General features: G+C 37.8%; 1 protein-coding gene across 1 annotated transcript; it reads right to left on the bottom strand.

The window, feature by feature from the left end:
- Positions 1 to 3,280: 3,280 nt before the first annotated feature.
- On the bottom strand, positions 3,281 to 3,591 carry LOC108724591 (uncharacterized; the record flags this gene model as incomplete). Its single annotated transcript, XM_018451024.1, has 1 exon — positions 3,281 to 3,591. A coding segment is annotated over exon 1 (194 nt), but the record flags the coding sequence as incomplete, so codon positions are not given.
- Between the last annotated feature and the right edge of the window lie 14,252 nt (positions 3,592 to 17,843).

Here is a 17,843-nt window from a genome sequence, read left to right as displayed (position 1 = left end):
GAGAGACGAGTTATATGTTATTAAACAAATGCGGCTAATTAGTCCTACCCGTATAGAAATGAAATAAACATCAATGCAAGCGGATATTGACCGTATTTATGATTAACGAATTACGCGCAATTACTACCATGAAATTAAATCACGAAATGCACCGCAATGCTGATTATAAAGATTTAATACCTTCGATGCAGAGTTTCGAGGCGCAAATCCGACCCGACGCCTTGTACACAATTCTCTTGTCGCGGGTAAAATAATTTCAACGTTTTACACACAAAATCGTTGCCACAATTTTCCCCATCAACGCGTCGCGGTTTTAACCTTCCGGAGCTGACATTAAAATCTGTCTGTAATACTATTTATTGATGCTAAGTTTGTAATACCCATTTAATTTAATACCCAGTTAATTAAAAGACACTAATTAATTCCAAAAAAAGCAACATGACATAATTCGTATAGAAAAGAATGAATGTTAAATATATTTTAATAAGAATAATTCAAATTTGAAGATGTAATATGAAATAATTGAATGTTTAACATTTTTAACAGAGATTTATAAATAAGTGGATCAAGCAGACCACCGTCATGTCAGTTCCGACGGTATCCCGCTAGAATTATCGAAACTGCCAATTTGGTAATTATTTCCTATCTTTGTTTTCGGTTAATGAAGATTTAGTTGGATTTTATTTATATCATTAGAATTGTTTGTATTATATTCACATATTCCCATAGTCTGTACTGTATATTTAATACAGAAAAAAAGACAAAAATTAAAATAATTAAAAGAGCTAAAACTATCTAGTATTAATTTCGGTGTTAATTCTAGTGTTAATTTTCTTTAATGAGACACATGTGACGCACAAACAAAAGTAAATTTCTTCTTTGCGTGGTAGATGAAAATGTAATGAGTAAAAAGGAAAAAAACTTGTTTGTGCGTTTCGTTAGAAATGCGAACACGTTTCTCGCCAGTTTCCGCTACAGATAATATTCCGGAGATCCGTCGCCAGGGCACACGGCGAAGCCAATCGACTTTCTCACGCTATCGAGAGAAAATATTCCCCCAAAGACATTCCTCGCGATTCGCAGGAAAGTGTGAGACAAATTTGCAGCCGGAGGACAGCGGAGTACCGAGTGGCACGCGCTCGGAACGATCCAACTATATATCGAAGAGATTTACGAATCCACAGTGAATCGGCCGAGTAATAAGCTTAGGTGCTACGTGAATTATTGAAGGGGACGTACAGGCGAACGAATGCGCGCGTTTCGCGATGTATCGTTAATCGATACGCGCGGCAGAAAATTCAGCGGACTCCCGAAAGGATAACGAAGAACAATATAAATGTTAATACGCGGCAATTAAAATCTGAATAATTCATTTGAAAGATACGGGGCAGGGACAATATTTTTTTTCTCAATCAGAATTTTTCTTCGATCTCTTGTTCTCTAAAACTTTTATATATAGGCTTTCTACACAATAAGCTGTTAGTAATACTCTCTTTTTTTGGAGTGAAATCTCACTCCAAAAGAGTGAAAATACTGTGCCACTATTGAAGAAAATTTGCACTTTTGAATAAGAGTGGCAGATTTTTACTCTTTTGTTTTTTTTGGAGTGAGATTCATTTCAAAGGAAAGAAATCCCACGCCTTTTTCGGAATGAATCTCACACTCCGAAAATCTTACTCCAAAAGCGATAAAATCTGCCACTCTTATTCAAGAGTGTAAATTTTTCACTCTTTTTCAATAGTGGCAGTATTTTAACTCTTTTGAAGATTTCATTCCAAGAAATTTAGAGTAGATAAATCAGATGTCAAGAGCGAGTTGTAAGCGAGTCAGTAACATCACAAGTCATAAGAGAACAATAAGTCAGCAATCAATGATTGCGTAGAGATGGATAAATTTCCATTTCTTACGATTAAAACACTAAACACAGGGCGATATTTATAATTTTTGATATTATATACTTATACAGAAAGTATACAAATATACGAGTACACAAGTATACAGATCAATCACGAAAATATAATATTTGTGAGCTGTCTAAACATTTGATGCCGACAGTTACTCTTGCAGCACGAAATGAGCCAAGTGAGGAAGAACCAATCAGCATCGCGACAACAATTAAATCTCTTACATGTTCTTTTTTTAATATAACGATAGATTATGTTTTTGACTGATTTACTATAATCATTTAATGTATTGTTATTTGAAGAACTATTATCTTTCTGATTGGTTAAAATTGTAACGTAATGATCTAAATATGATTTATTTTAGATGTAAGTTTCCTAAGATTTATGATTCATAATTCTGACTTACTACTAATATGGTATTAGTGGCAACTAATGATTTATTGTAGAAAGGTAAGAGTAAATCTCACTCTAAAGAGTGAACACTCACTTTTAAATTGAAAATTGAGCTTTTTCAAGATTGGCTTTGTTTTCACTCTTATAGATCTCACTCTAAAAAATTTAGACAATATGAAGAAAGAGCAAACGATATTCCTAAAATTGTTAATAAACTGCCGTCGCGCGAATCGAAAATAAATGCATAATTCTCCACTTTCGGTCGACTAGACCAGTCGAGCAACGTCGTTTACTATTCTTGTTGACATTTCGAGCAGTATTTGTTTGGTTATCGGTCGCAACGTATTGTATGTCAAACACGCGACTAATCTTTTCAATGCGAATCCCGCGACTGATACCGTAAACATTCGTTTAAAGCATCACGGCGACTAATCTAATTGCATCGTATCACAAAAAATGTATCGTTATTTGTAAATAAATAACCAGCTGAACACAAAATAATAGCAATTACACATCAATGTTACAACGTTTTCTACTAAACAATGTAATTATTATATACAACATGTGTTACACTCGATTGTTGAGTGGTAAATTATACCATTGACGTAACGTTACTGCTAGTTTATGTTCAACAGAAATCTTGACAAGGACGACTCTCCGTTTCCCAAAGTTATCATCCGTCGGAATATCCACGTATTATTACGTGCCACAATTTCGTATTACATATCGTAATGTCAAATCGAGAAGCTCGGTCGCGAAGTTTAGGTTAGAATGACACTCGCGACACTTTTCGCTGTCGTCGCGGCCTTGACACTCGAAGGATTATAGAACGCGACGATATATCGATCTCGCGCGCGACGAGAGTTCGTCGTCCTTACCCGCGTGTCTTCGAGGAAGATCGTAACGATCGGCGTGGAGAGACACGCGGGACTGAGTCGCCGGTACAGAGAAAGAAGAGAAGAATTAAACAGCGATATATTTACATGATCGACGTGTGCTGCGGTCTGGTCGGCTCGCCGGCATTGTGGTGATGGTGGTTGTTGCTGTTGCGGTTGTTGCCGCCGCCGCTTAATCCTTGCACCTGTGCACTAGTCGCGATAGTAGTCCTCGCCGGCTGCCGGCTCGCGCTATCCTTCAGTATCTTCGTCGCACTTAACGGCATGGCTGTCACGCACATCGTTCCCCGCGCGGCCGCTGGTATCACCTCGCCGATAGTAGCACACACCCCGCGAGCTGGTAGGCTCGACACTCCGCGCGACGGAGAGTACACGTCCTCTCAGCTCGGCCAAGACATCCGGACGAACCGCGCCGACGACGACGACGATAACGACGACGACGGCGGCGGTGGTGAAGACGACGCGATCTTGACGCGACGTCCCACGCGACGCGACGGTGCGCGAGACGCTGTTCGCCCGCTCGGACTCGCAGATCCGCTTGTGCCGATAGCGAGCATCAACGCGAACGTGGATGCGCTCGTAGCCAGGATTCAGGAAGAAGTGCCACGGAAGAGAGCGTGGGTGCGCACGAGCCGCGACGGTGAAGGCCTCTTCTCTCTCTCTCTCTCTCTCTCTCTTTCTCTCTCTCTTTCTCTCTCTCTCGTCCCGTATACGATAATCCCCCGCGCGCGCGAGTAAATAACGTTACTACTCCCGCACACACGGTGTATTATACTACTCGTGCAACGCTCGCAGATCCCACCTCGTGGCGCGCCGCGGGCCTACTGAGTGACTGATTGACTGAGTGACTGCCGCGAGCCTCGAGCCACGAGCCGCCCTGCGTGGGTGCACACGCGGTCTCCGCCGTGCGACGGGGCTGCCGGCGCGTTCATTGGCCCGATCCAGGGGCAAGCCCGAGTAGTAGGAGTTGCGCGAGCCAATAGCGCGCCGCGCCCGCCGGGGCGACCCTTCGCGTGTCACGCTCGGCACTTGGTCGCGAGCCGTCGCGCCGTTCGTTTCGTGCCGTCTGTGCTCCGTTCGACGTTCGTCTCTCCCAAGGTTTTGCTCCCGTTTTCACTAACAGATCAATTTTCATCTCGGTTCGACTCTTGTTCTTCACCCTTCTCCAATTCTAAAAGTTAGAAAAAGCTGACGAGGAAGTTGAACCAAGATTAAAGTTTATCTACATCGGTGAAAATATATATTAAGTCCGTTTCTACTAACGTAGAAGGGCTACATTCCAAAACGTCCTCTCCGAGGAAAATTTTAATGTACGTTACGTGTATGTATTTCGAGGAAAATTTTTCTCGAAGAGAACGTTTTGGAATGTAGATTAACTTTAATTTCGGTTCGACTGACTTCTTTTTCTAATTTCTAGGACTAGAAGATGAAGAGTTGAACCGAGATTAAAGGGAATCTTCATTAGTGAAAATGGCATTAGTCTTCGAAGAGCGCATCTCGTGGAGATGTTTCAGTGCCGCGGAAAGCCGAATACGCGAGATAGATATTCAGAGTGTCCTCAGCATTTCTTCCCCGAATTCCCCGATTCTCCCTTGATATTCACGCGTGTGATACTGATCGATAATCGAGGAGCGAGGAGTCGGGTTATATATGCCGAGCGAAGTGTGACCTGGGAATATCGCCGCCCGAGTAATTTCGATTCCGTGTTGTACTTCGTATCACGATACGTAATCCGCCGTATGCTCGAAGCAGTCGATAGTGCCAGTGTCGCTCGGTAGATGTGATCGATTGACTCAATTACGCGATTCTGTTGGGCCTAGTGCAAGTGATTCACTCGAATCGGTAGATAATTATGCCCATTGCCTTCGTATCGCGTGGCTTAGTTTCGTAATTTTTGATCATCTAAAATTATATCTCGAATTTTTATTTTTATCGATATCGTCGTAAATTTAAAATTGTTCCTCTATCGGAATATTTTAATTCCTGAAAATATACATTCTCGTTCACTTATACTTTATTCGTACTCTCGTCGATAGTGCTTGTGATTCGTAAAAAAATTGATATCACTCGAGGATTCGTCGACACGTAATTTTCTATGCTTCTTTTTATGAATGTCACATCGATATTTATCGATATTTATTATGATTGGGTATACAAAAAACTCTGCCGTTCTCCCAACACGTGATAATGATTGATGTCGCGCTGATTGACAGATACACGTGTCATCCGCGTTAAAAGTGCTCTTCACGTCGAAACTTTACCTGTTTTTGATTCAAAATGTTACTTGCACGGCTCCAGCAGTACGTTTCGTCGTCGTTACGGTCGCTATTTTATGAGCCTCGTCGCGTAAAACTTTTTATTGTTCCATCAATCGTAGAATATACGTTCTCGCGTGGTTTAAATGAATGTCTATAAAAATGTTAAAAAAACGGATAGATACTTCTCATTGAGTTGAAAAATTTACAGTATTGTCAAGACACGGAGATTTAACGAAGAAATAAAAGAAGGAACGAAGAGAACTTTTATCCGCAAATGTGACTTTTCGTGCTTAAATTAACATTCTACTAACATAAATGATGAGATTTACACGAATATAAAAAATTGTTACGTACGATTCATTGCAATTCAATCGTGAAAATAAAGAGATAAAAATTCTACTTGAGCGAGCAAAGAAATTTCGATCTTCATTTTTCTCGGAACAATATTTGTCGTTATAAATATCGCGTTTTACGAAACGCGACGATTACATTGTAGTTGTGAACGATTCGCATTTGGCGTAGCAATTTAGATCTTCCGATAAATTTTCGACGTTCCGTTTCTCCAGATTTTCGCGATATAAAAAAAAGCATACGGCAGCAATATTCGCGTGAGGCCAACTGCCTCATGGTCGTTTTGATTTATAGCTTGAGGTGCATTTTCATGCATGCAATTTATATTCGCGATTCCCATATGCGAAAATATCTCCGGAGATATTAATTCCGTGATTTCTATGCGCCTCTGCGACGCATGATCGGCTGCGTCGCTTTGTGAACGCCGATTGAAATGTAAATGGGAAAAGGATATCGATAACAAAGCCATGTTCGCATACCATGTGAGAGTTTTTCCCTGCGATTATTCGTGCGTATCTTTATTGAGAAATAATAGCAGCGTGATTAAGGTTTAGATGAAAATGCTTTAAAAACATCATAAAAAATCATCTAAAATAAAGTAAATTGGCTTTTTGGAAATTAATATATTTCATTTCATATGTTACTAATTGTATGATATAAAATTATTTAAGAGAGTTCCGTACATTCTCTTATAATTTCTTTTTAGTCGAGTTTTTTCCTGCAGAAAAATGTTTTTAAGTCCTTCAAATTTTTTGTTTCTTTTAATAATAATAAATAAAATCTATTTTTTACATAATTCTGTTCCAAGTACTACAATAAGACGTGGAAGTACAAAAATAGAATTTCATCAAAGTTCCAAGAAAATTACGTAATAGTACCGACATCAAAGAATTATATGAATACAACAAGCGAACGAATTACGCGATTGCCCGCAATTTTCCGGAACTCGAGTACAATAAAGATCTCTGCTTAGCTCAGAATGTCGATGTCCATCCTATCCTACAGAGCCATTTCGCGATCGCTCATCCGAGCCGAGTACAAGCATCTGAAAGAATAATTCGGGAGATGCGTCGTACTCAACAGCGGCACGAAGCGAAATAAATTACAGGACAAGCCCAGCGTCCGTATAATCAATGCTTGTGAAATGTCAAATGCAAGTTCTTGCAGGTTTCGTTAGGACCCAACGACGCATCTGGACGGCGACATCGCATCGTTGGATCTATGTGTACCTGCCAGGAACACGGCCTCTCTTTTCCTCCTTCTCTTTTTCTCTTGCACGCCCCATTTTTTTTTCCAGAAACACGCACGCACGCCGGAGAGCGCTGACCAGGTGCAGATTTCCAGACCTCCGGATGCTTCGCGACCTCCGCTGTCCCCCTCCCTAAATGCGTCTTTCACGACCCAGTAGATCGTCCTTTACCGCACACGACCCCTCTTTATATCGCCTATTAACTTCAGCGCTTCACAATGTGTGTCTGCCCCGCGTCTCGTCAGATCTTATCGTATAGGCCTATCGCCGGCGGCGAAATTGGATTTGACGGGATTGCTCGACGGACGAGTGATCACGTGTAAAAGCTACACGGTGATTAAACGGGGGATTGAGAAGCGACACAGGCAAAGTCCCGGAACCGCCGATCATGATTTTAAACGGCAATTTTTCACACGATCAATAAGAAAACTATATCAAGAAATTCATATATGTCAATTTTATATTTTAATGTTAATTTTATACTATAAATTTAATTTTAATGTTATTTTGAACGGCGAATCAAAAAATGTTTTTACTTTGTAATTGCAATTATTTTACAAGAACAGTCTAGAAAACTGAAACTTTCAGGATATAAATAATACTTAACAACTCAGTAATATTAATAAATAATCCTGGAAATTCAATAATAAAAATTTGTAAATTAAATTTACATAAAGACATAAATCCTGTACTAATTGGGGTCACGGATCCCTTTTTTTATAGCTATCATCTTATTTATGTTCGTGAAATAAGCTTCATAATGTACCGCTCCAAATCCTTAAATCCTTTGTACACTGACATCACTTCATCACACGCCGCTGGACCTCAACTAGGAATATTGAAAAAATGGCCACGTAGCTCTCACACAGAAAGCCAACGGCAGCACGTCGTTAGTCCAGCCCCTAATTTGTCGGCTTCTCTTTTTCGTTCCGGACGATTTTCGACGCGGGACGCGGTCCTTTGATGGTCAACAACGAATGAACGACGGGCTTTTACAATGCGGCCAAGCAGCGACAAAGTCGACTTCGTCGACGGCGACAACGACTATGTGCATCCGTTCCGAGCATCTTTTAGTAGCGCGGTAGGTAGGTAGGTAGCAAAAAAAATTGGAGCTCCTCTGAAATGCGGGCGGCCTCATAGTTGAATGGCTTCAGTTTCGGCATATTTCAAAAACGACAAATATTTTCCCTAAAAGGTGTTATTCGTACCGTCACTAAAAATGTAACACCCTGAGATGCCCTGGAGACGAAAAGCCGGCTAAATGCGTGAAATTGTTGCGGAAATCGGCTTACCGAATTTCTTCACGGATATAGACTACGTTTTGAGATAATTGAGTCGTTAAATGAATAATTGATACGAAAAGTATAAAAATAATTTTCTACGCGTGTATTATAATTATATTTATATACAAAAATATTTTGACATAAATTAAAACTTAAAATTTTAGATTTTTTTCTTCGTAAAGATAAAATATGTTAATCAATCAAGTTTTAATTATTTCCTTTCAAACAATTTTTGTTCTAAAAATGTGAATGTGATATCAATTATTCTGTTTTCAATAATCTAATTATTTGTATCTGTATTTAAATATAGATTGCGGTGCAAACGTATAAATCTCACTCAAATATTTTTAGCATTTATTTCAGAAACTGAATTTCCTCTAGTCTGGATATATATATTTTTTACCGAGAAAATTCTATAAATGATTTTCGGAATCTCATTACATTTATCACATTTACATTAGACTTTTCATAAATAAACTTAGAAGTAATTTACTGCAGTTCATCTTTTCAATTATTCGTTAGAATTCTGATTAGATTTTTATATAAAACGCAGCCGAGTTTTGCATCGTCGTCTAAATTAAGACTCCGTGGTTTCAGGAACGCCAGCGTTCATAGTATTCGTACTGAAAGAGTCATGGAGCGCGTTAAAAGCGTGAAATAATTGTGCTCCGCTAACGGTTCGTTATAACGGTCCCGTATATATATGCACGATACAGGCTGGGAGGAAAAACGAAGTGGTTTTCCGCGAGAGCAGAAGTTCATTGTCGCGTCGACGAGAAGCGCGAACGAGCGCATAACGGCTGGATGATGTTCTCGCGAAAGCGAAAAATGTCCAAGCGAGGCCTCGACAAAGGGTCGAATGAGAGACGCGCGCGCAACGAATTTCCGCATATGTGTAACCGGGTTCTTTTTGTGTAACCATCCCGGTCCGCCTTGCAAAATGTCCGCTTCGAGTTTATTAAGCGAAAGGGAATACCCCGACATAGAGGCGGAAGCATGCGCGAAGCGACGGCTCCGTGTTTCCATCCCTTCTTTTTGCGACAATGATGAACGGAAATATCATCGGAGCGGAAATCGGATCGCTGGCCGAGAGTCACGAGAATTATTCAGCCATACTATTCCATAGGATGCGAAGATTTTTGATTCGTTTTCTCGAAAATGTTATTTTGCCAAAAGCGTTCGTTACCGCGATTCTTATGACGCACAGTTTAATACCTCATAGTTTAAAGCGACGTCTACAATGAGATTTTAAAGCTTAAAACTTAGGCTTGAAGCCTTAAATCGTAAGAAATTCAACAATCATATCTCCTCACATTCGACTGTGATTTCTTGCACTGTTAAATCTGTAGTGTCAAGTTTACCTAATTTAAGTGGTTCTTACTCAATATATCGTTATTTTATACTAAAACAATAGAGTTAAGCAGTTTAAATTGGGTTAAATTTGACACTATATAGCGTCGAATTTAATAATTATTTTAGTATAAAATAATGATATATATTGAACAGAAGCAGTAGCGATTCAAATTAGGTTAAATTTGACATCATGGATTTAATTGTATACGGCTTGAAGCTCAAGTTTTACGCCTTAAAATCTCATTGTAAACGCCGCTTATTAACATCAATCCGAACTGCCGTTGTAATTCATGTCGGAGAATCTCAAAGACTTCAATATCCCCCTTGTACGACCACTACTATTACCTCGCGACCGATGCGGCTCTCCACCGAAGATGTACCGACCGCCATAAACCGTCGCCGCCGTGTACGCGTTCAGGTTTTTCAGATGTGTCGGCTGCGCGACCTCCCGAGGGTACGAGCGAAGAAGTCCCATCTTTTCGCGAGTCAGCGGTAAAATTTACATACTCCTCGCGCGTTAATGTAACGAAGTGCGGACGAGAGGAAGAAAGAGAGAGAGAGAGAAATATAGCGAGACGGAGAGGTACGCGTTACACGATCGCGAAAGTGGCTGAGAACGACAAAAGGAGCGAGATGAAGAGATGTCGGATGATGTCACGAGGGGGAGGGGTGGCGCACCCAAGACTTAAGGGTCGTGCTCACACCGAATTCCAAGCATGCGCCCGGTACCTGCTCGGAATATCGTCTCGTCATATTTCCGTCGTAACGCGTCGGATCTTTGCCTACCCTCGAACAACCACCTTCCCCCCTCCCGACACGCCACCCCCGCTAGGCGCGACCGCTTGACACGAGACGATATTTTATTTGCAAAGAGCCCTGACTGCAAGTTGCTGCTTCTTCTTATCTTGTGTGTACAGGAATTTCTCTCTTCGGTACGGCACGTCGCGATGCAGCGTGGCGCTTAGATTTAGCGCTCATCGTACTTTTTTTCTCTCTTTCTAATAGATGTTACTTACAGATAAATACGTGCACTGTTAGGTAATTAAAGAAGCGCAATGGCAACTCTCTTGAGTTAAATAATATTTTGTTATTTTTAACTTTCATGTGTGTTAAAATGTAAATCAATCTATTTCCGTGGTTAGTTTTAAAGTAAACAACGTCCGATTAATGTTTACAATTACAATTAGTAAATAATAAACTAAATTTAAGTCAAATTTAATACATTTGTTTGAGTTAAATTGTTTAACTCTCCATTGTTTTAGTTAAATTAACGACATGTTAATTAGGAATAATGGTGATGTACAGAAGTAATTAAAACTAACACAAATTGTGTATAATTTGACATTGTGAATTTAACAGTCTGCCTTTCATTAATTTTGTTATACTTTTCAAATGTTATTATCACTTTTTCTCTCTTTTTTACTTTTAATAATTGGTTTCTATTTCTTTGTAATTAAGTTTACTCTATCAATTTTATTTTGTTCAGTGTTTTCCTAGAGCATTCAATACATGACGATAATATCTATCTATCTATCTATCTTCATCTTTATCTTCTTCCATAGATCTCTTACATTTCATTTATCCTTTTATAATTTTTAAACTTTTTTGTTTCTCTCTCAATTTACCCGGGAGTGAACGATGACTTTGATCAAAGTTAATAATTTTCGAATTCAGAAAAAAATAAAAAAGAAAAACAGAACGATATTGAGAAACATGTCAGAGAAATGTGTATTTTATCCCGCGCGATATAAAACTTTAAAAGTTCTACAAATATTTGTATAAATACAAAATTACCATCTCCGGAGTCCCTTGACAGCTGAGGGCTTGAAACGCAAGTTCTATTAGTTTTCATATAAAGCCATCCCTATGCGTCTACTTCGAAGTCTACCTTGCACGGCCTATCTCTTGTCGCTTGTCTTCTTCGTCTCATTTTCTCATTCTTTCTCTCTTGCTCCGTCGAGCACCATCTTCTCCGTCTCTTCTTTCGTGCGGGCGATACGATGAATTATTTATGAATAGCACCCAGGAACAAGTCGAATCGACCACGCTCGAGAGATCCAGCACGGGCGGCGCCTCCTCGAAAGAACGATGCCCGATACATATCCAAACCTATTCATCTTATCGAGCCTGGTCCGCGAGAAAAAAGGAATTAATATCTTCGGATGCGCAACGAAACGAACACGCCTTAGAGATCGCGAGGCGACATCGATGCGATCCCGATGTCGTTATAAATGACGCATTAGATAGCGAGAATGCTTTTATTTAAATTGCACGTCGAATACTTCGTCACGTACGTTTGCAAATTAAACTCGAAACTGCACCGAGGTCGTCAATAAATTGTATTATTAAGCTTGTCGCGTAACAGCGATTATTCTGTATAAGTTATATTTATATTGATGACGAACTCGATGGATTCGTTAAAGGTATGATTAACGACGAACGATATTTACCATATCGATTACACCCGACAATCCATGTTCAATGTCGTAGCTGTTATTATGGTAACGATTTATACTCCGTTTATATTTCCTTTCTATAGGAAATTACAATTTTTCGCGATTGCACTGACAGATCCACGGGAGGGGAAGACCATGATTCCTCTTTGGAGGCATCCTCCTTTTTTTAAAAATATTTACAGTAAAATATTATATATATTTTTAATATTTTTAAAATGCTTAATCACAATTTTGATATTCCAAAAATATTTTTTAATATAAGAAACTTCTAGATATACGAAAATTTTATTGTATTCCTTTTCTTTTGTGTTAATATAATTTTAAATAAAAAATTTTATACACACATATTTATTAAAAGTATTATTTATAAATAATACTTTTTCAATATAATAATTTAATATTTAATCTTTTCATATTTGATCTAAAAAAAATTTAGTTGGCGAACCAATGGTTTCTTCCCCGTTGACAAATTTCTGGATCCGCCAATGCTCATCCATCCATCGGAAAAAATTAAAGTGTAAAGAACTGTTTAAAAGCGCGGAAGCGTATCAGTAAATAACGACATCATTGCATTTATAATTTCACGGAGCGTAGAAGATGCAAAGTGAGAAAGGCATGAAGAAGGAAGTGGAATCGTAAGAGCGGGTCATAGGAAGCAGGAAGATGTTGATGTTTCGCAGGTCGTACAATGTACGAGGTATGTCGGTAGCTCCTCGAGGTTCTCTCGCATGGGTAACGATGCGCAGCATAAAATGCACGGCAGAAATACTGTAAGAATGGCCGTTCTAGTCCGCATTGCTGTCTCCGTTGCGTCGTCGTTGCTGCCGCTGTCGTCGTCGTCGTCGCGCACGTCGGATATTCTGCCAGAATAATAAAATACAGGACTTTTCCTTCGCCTTGCGTTTTCATTTTATCCGCATTCCTGGTGTCTTCGTGCGTCTTTCGCGCCTTTCAACGTGTCGTAAGATGAGAGAATTGGTTTACCCCCCTTTTCGAGAGATCTATCATACTATCTTAACACGAATGTACGTGATATTCTCAAAGAAGTGTTTCAGTAATGGAACACCTCTTTGCAAACGATTGTTTTTCATTTACTGGACGTATCTGATAGGTTTTATTACGGTTTCGACAATGATTAGTAATAATGCAAGTCAGTGCTGTGTGTTTGGAATTTTTATGGTTTAGATTTTGACTTGATTGTTAGAAGACTTCTCCAAAAAAATGTTTTGTCAAAATCTTATGGAGCCAAAAATACGTGCTCCCAAGTGCTACTGTCACATTTCGATGGACCGTGGAAAATTTATTATATTATAGGCGTGACTTAAATCATACCTGCGAAACAGAGGTGGCTCATGCACGAGCAGGTGAAAATCGTTCTCGGAACAGACCTCACGGTCCCGATGGTGCACGGCGCACTTAAAACTTCTAGTTCGTTTTCCACTCATCTGCAATCAAAGATATAAATCAAGTTACATAAAAATAATTATTAATCGGACAAAGACAGAAAAAGAGAATTCATCATTTTTTCTAAATTTTAATACAAAATTTAATACAAAAAGAAAGATGAAAAATAATATACACGAATCAAGTACACAAAATTATCTAAATTGATTAATTTTGTATTAGAATGTACCTTAATCTTTCTTAAATTAGTTTTGAAGTGTAAAATAGGAAAATAAAAACAATTTAAATGGAAATAAAATTTAATGCAAAATATTATCTAAATTCATATATAAATTAAAGACAAGAATTCCTTACGTGAATAATACATTAATTATTACGCCATAGATTCATTCAATAATTTTTCTAAATGTGAAAGAATTCGCTTTTGTTTACGTTATTTACGATCTAAAAAATCGTTGAAAGATTATAAAGTTTTGAAGCTTTATTCAAGCGGTAAATCGCGAAACTCGAATTTGTCTTGCAGGAATTCGTAAGGACAAAGGCTCGTTGCCGGTTCTTGGCAGCGACCCGGTGCACAGACAGAGCGAGCCACATAGAGGATTCCTCGAGACTGATATTTGGATCGGGATCCGTTAACGCGGTTAGGCAAATGCAAACAAGAACGCTAGCAAACTCCTCGAGGTAAGTTGTGTAGACGAGTGCTGCGTTAGAGACCACCACGTGTTCGTTGTATTCACTTGACATGCTTATATATATACACACACACCTCGAGATCGCCTTACACGTGTAGTTTGTAGTCCGTTTGCACGTAGGGATAAATGTACACGCAATAACATAGCCAAAGGACTAATGCAGTGGTTAAAATTAATCAAGTATCAGCATAGTCAAATTCTCAACGTCGTTGAGGCGAGGAACATTTGCGTGTGTGCATATATATGTTGTATGCTCGTGTTCACGTTATTAAAGAGATGGAGGTAGCAAGCAGAAAATTTAGTTTCAGACATTATTAATAAAACAAAATGTCATCTGTTAAGTTTATGGCATTTCCGATACACAATACGATTTTATTTTCTTTAATTATATAATCAAGATTAAGAGAAATGTATATTTAATTATTTATTTAATTATTTAATAAATAATTATCGCGCGAGTAAAATAAAATGTAAGCCGTAAAGCTTAACTGCAAATGAATAATTATAATTACGGACGCGGATTTAATGAACAATCGTTTATGAAGTGTACCTTCGGTGCAAATTACACAGCAATAAAATTTAATTCTCTTGCGTTACGATTTACATTCGCAACGTGTCATTTCGAATACATTTCTCTCTTCATGAGAAATATGCGCGACATGTAACGCGAGTTTTCCACACATTTTCTTTATTCACAAAGAATGCTTCCATGCAAACTAGATAAGCCGCCGGGCTTCCTCATATCTTCAGCCGATGGCATCTTAGAGATTTTACATCCAGTCACTTTTTTATCATTCCTTCTGTTTTCTCGCACGTTTCGTCTGTGATTTACGTTAGACATCATTCAAGAACATCTACATCGATTTCTCTCACCGCACCATAAAACATTTTCTTAATTCTGCATTTTCGCTTCAACATGTTTTACATGTTCTATATATTAGAAAAATTATTTATGTCTTAAAAACTTTAGAAATTTATGAAATTTAAAAATTATAGTAAAAAAGTCGAAGTGTACAGATTAGTGGTAGATATTCGAAAAATATATTAGATGATGGAAAGTATTTTGCAAATTTTACTGCTTATTGTGCCTTCTAGTTTGTATACCTGCTTCCCATTGCTTTCTTCAGCTTCGTGTTATTTTAGGTGTGATTCGTTTTATACTTATTTGTCGAGACTTCGCCGATTTATTATACTGAATGTTTTCCTTCAGTTTCTTGACAATTCTATTCTAGCAAAGGTCGAAGTTAACAATATATCCAAGTGAATTCTCTCACGTACATAACGAATGCTTGATGACCACCCACAGAGACTTTTGAGATTCGATACCCTTTGATATTTGATGTATGTCAGGTTATTGAATGCCTCAAAGATTTTTCAGAACTTGAATCATTTACAGCATCTTTTTTATTTTTCTTATTGAAATTTACATATTTATATTGTTATATTCGCATATTGCATTCGTGTTATTAATATAAGTATGTAATAATTGAAAGAAATATAAATGATCATTTGTATTTCTTTAACATAGGAAGTATAAATGAGACACAGCTTTGATCAAAAGTACAGGCATTTTATTAACCTTGAACTCAAAAATCAATTTATAATAAACAATATTAAGATTGGATACGAGTTTATTTGGCAATCTTTAGCAATTAATTTCGTAAACTATTGAGAAAATTATGGTACAGAACTTTTCAACTCACAATCGGTTTAGTCTGTGTTATTTGTACAAGCGCTTTGTCAAAGTTTGCCAAACACCCTATGTGTATGTGTGTGTATACATATAATTCTTTTAGTAAAAAGGTTTTCAAACCTGTAAAGTCAATTTGAAAAACTTTCTAACCCGTAATGTCGATAATTTCGTCACCATCCCCTTAAATTTATCCCCTTAAATTTATGTACAATGACAACAATAGAAGATAAAATCAATAGAATACAATAGATAAAAGAATTCCAAATGAATGAAAGAAACACATAGATACCTAATACTTTTAGTTAAGAGTGTGTAAGAAAATACGAATATATTTTCTAGCAAAATAGCATTTATGTAATGAAACAAATGTATTGGCAAATAAAATTAATATTCACAAGATTCGGTTTTTCGTTAGAATAGTTTTTTAGTTTATAGCTACCGATTTTGTCATTATTGTAAAGTAACAAAAGGGAATATGCAAGAAGCAGAAATTTCGGTTATCTCGCGGTTGTGCCTCTAGAAATACGACGGTGGTACAAGCTTGACTCCAGCTCGTCTGATTGCTAAAAAGGAAATCGCCGAGAGACGAATGAGCTCAAAGAAAGGAAGAAGAGAAGGATGCGCTGGGAATGAAGGGCTCGATGGAGAAATTTGGACTAGTCAACGAAGAAAATTTAATTTGCTCCGACGTACTTTGTCGTCGTTGGGACACAGTTATCGAGCATCCACTCTACGGCGACTTTATCGACGTCCACTTTGTGGTCTTCTTCTTCGAGCAGTGCTCGTTTTCATTAACGGCGTGACGTGCTTCCGATCGCGTTTCTACGTCGACGAGATCCTTTCGAAAAATACGATTCAAACATTTCAAGCGCAGACAGCGCTGTTACATATCGAAACGTTCTTTCTATCGTCACGAGACTTTGATGAAGCGAATCACAAAAATACATTGCCGGAAATTAGCGTCTTTCATTAGAAAGTCTGTCTATTCCAATATTTTAAAGCGTAAAAATTTTAATCGCGCAACCAGTTCTCTTCTCGTAAAAAATTAAAAAGTTTTATTTATGCATTTGGAAAACACGGATTTCTCTCTTTCTACTATTATCACATAAATTGAACAGTTTTTCTTTTTATATAGAGACATGCGTAGCCAAAGGAGAGACAAGAGGGACCGTACCTCTCAAATCTTAAAAACAAAAATAATTATAAAAAAATTACACATTTATGGACCAATGTATTAACAATTCTTAATGTATTAACGAGAAATTACTTTTTGAAAAGAAGAAAGAACTTGAAGGTAAAAATTATAACAAATTTACCTTTTTTTAAAAAACCCTCACTGGGTTCAAAAGTATCAACTCTAATTTGCCTCCCCTTTCCTAAACAAAATCCTGGCTACGCCTATGTACAGAGAATTACACAATTATCTTCAAAGGTAACGAACGTTAAGCTATATTATTAATGGAAAAAAGAAATTTCTATCGTTAATCCGTCTTTGTAAATTATATTATCTTTGAGAATTTTATGCCACTAGAACGAGCTTGTTACTTTCTTTAAATATGCCCTTTGAGCCTTATATAATATACCTTTTTTTTTAATAGATATATCATACAAAACGGTGAAGATATTTCTAATTTTTAAAGAAATTTTAGTATGTCTCAAATTTCTCCTCCTTTAAACGCCTCATTACATCTCTCGCAAGAGCGTAATGAATCTTTTATTATACCCGACGTACATTTATCTCATTTCTTCTTCCATTTATATTTATTTTCCCATTTAATTCGAACGTGAATTTATGCGGTGCAGAACTTCCAACCATTTTTCATTAACTCTTTACCATTTTTTATCACTAAAAATATAAAATTCTGTCTGTAAAGTCGTAATGCGAAATGTCTTTCATGCGTGAATATGAGA

Source organism: Mycetomoellerius zeteki, unplaced genomic scaffold, assembly GCF_001594055.1.
Source record: "Mycetomoellerius zeteki isolate Tzet28-1 unplaced genomic scaffold, Tzet1.0 scaffold31, whole genome shotgun sequence".
NCBI lineage: Eukaryota > Metazoa > Arthropoda > Insecta > Hymenoptera > Formicidae > Mycetomoellerius > Mycetomoellerius zeteki.
This window is presented reverse-complemented; position numbering and strand designations above follow the sequence as displayed.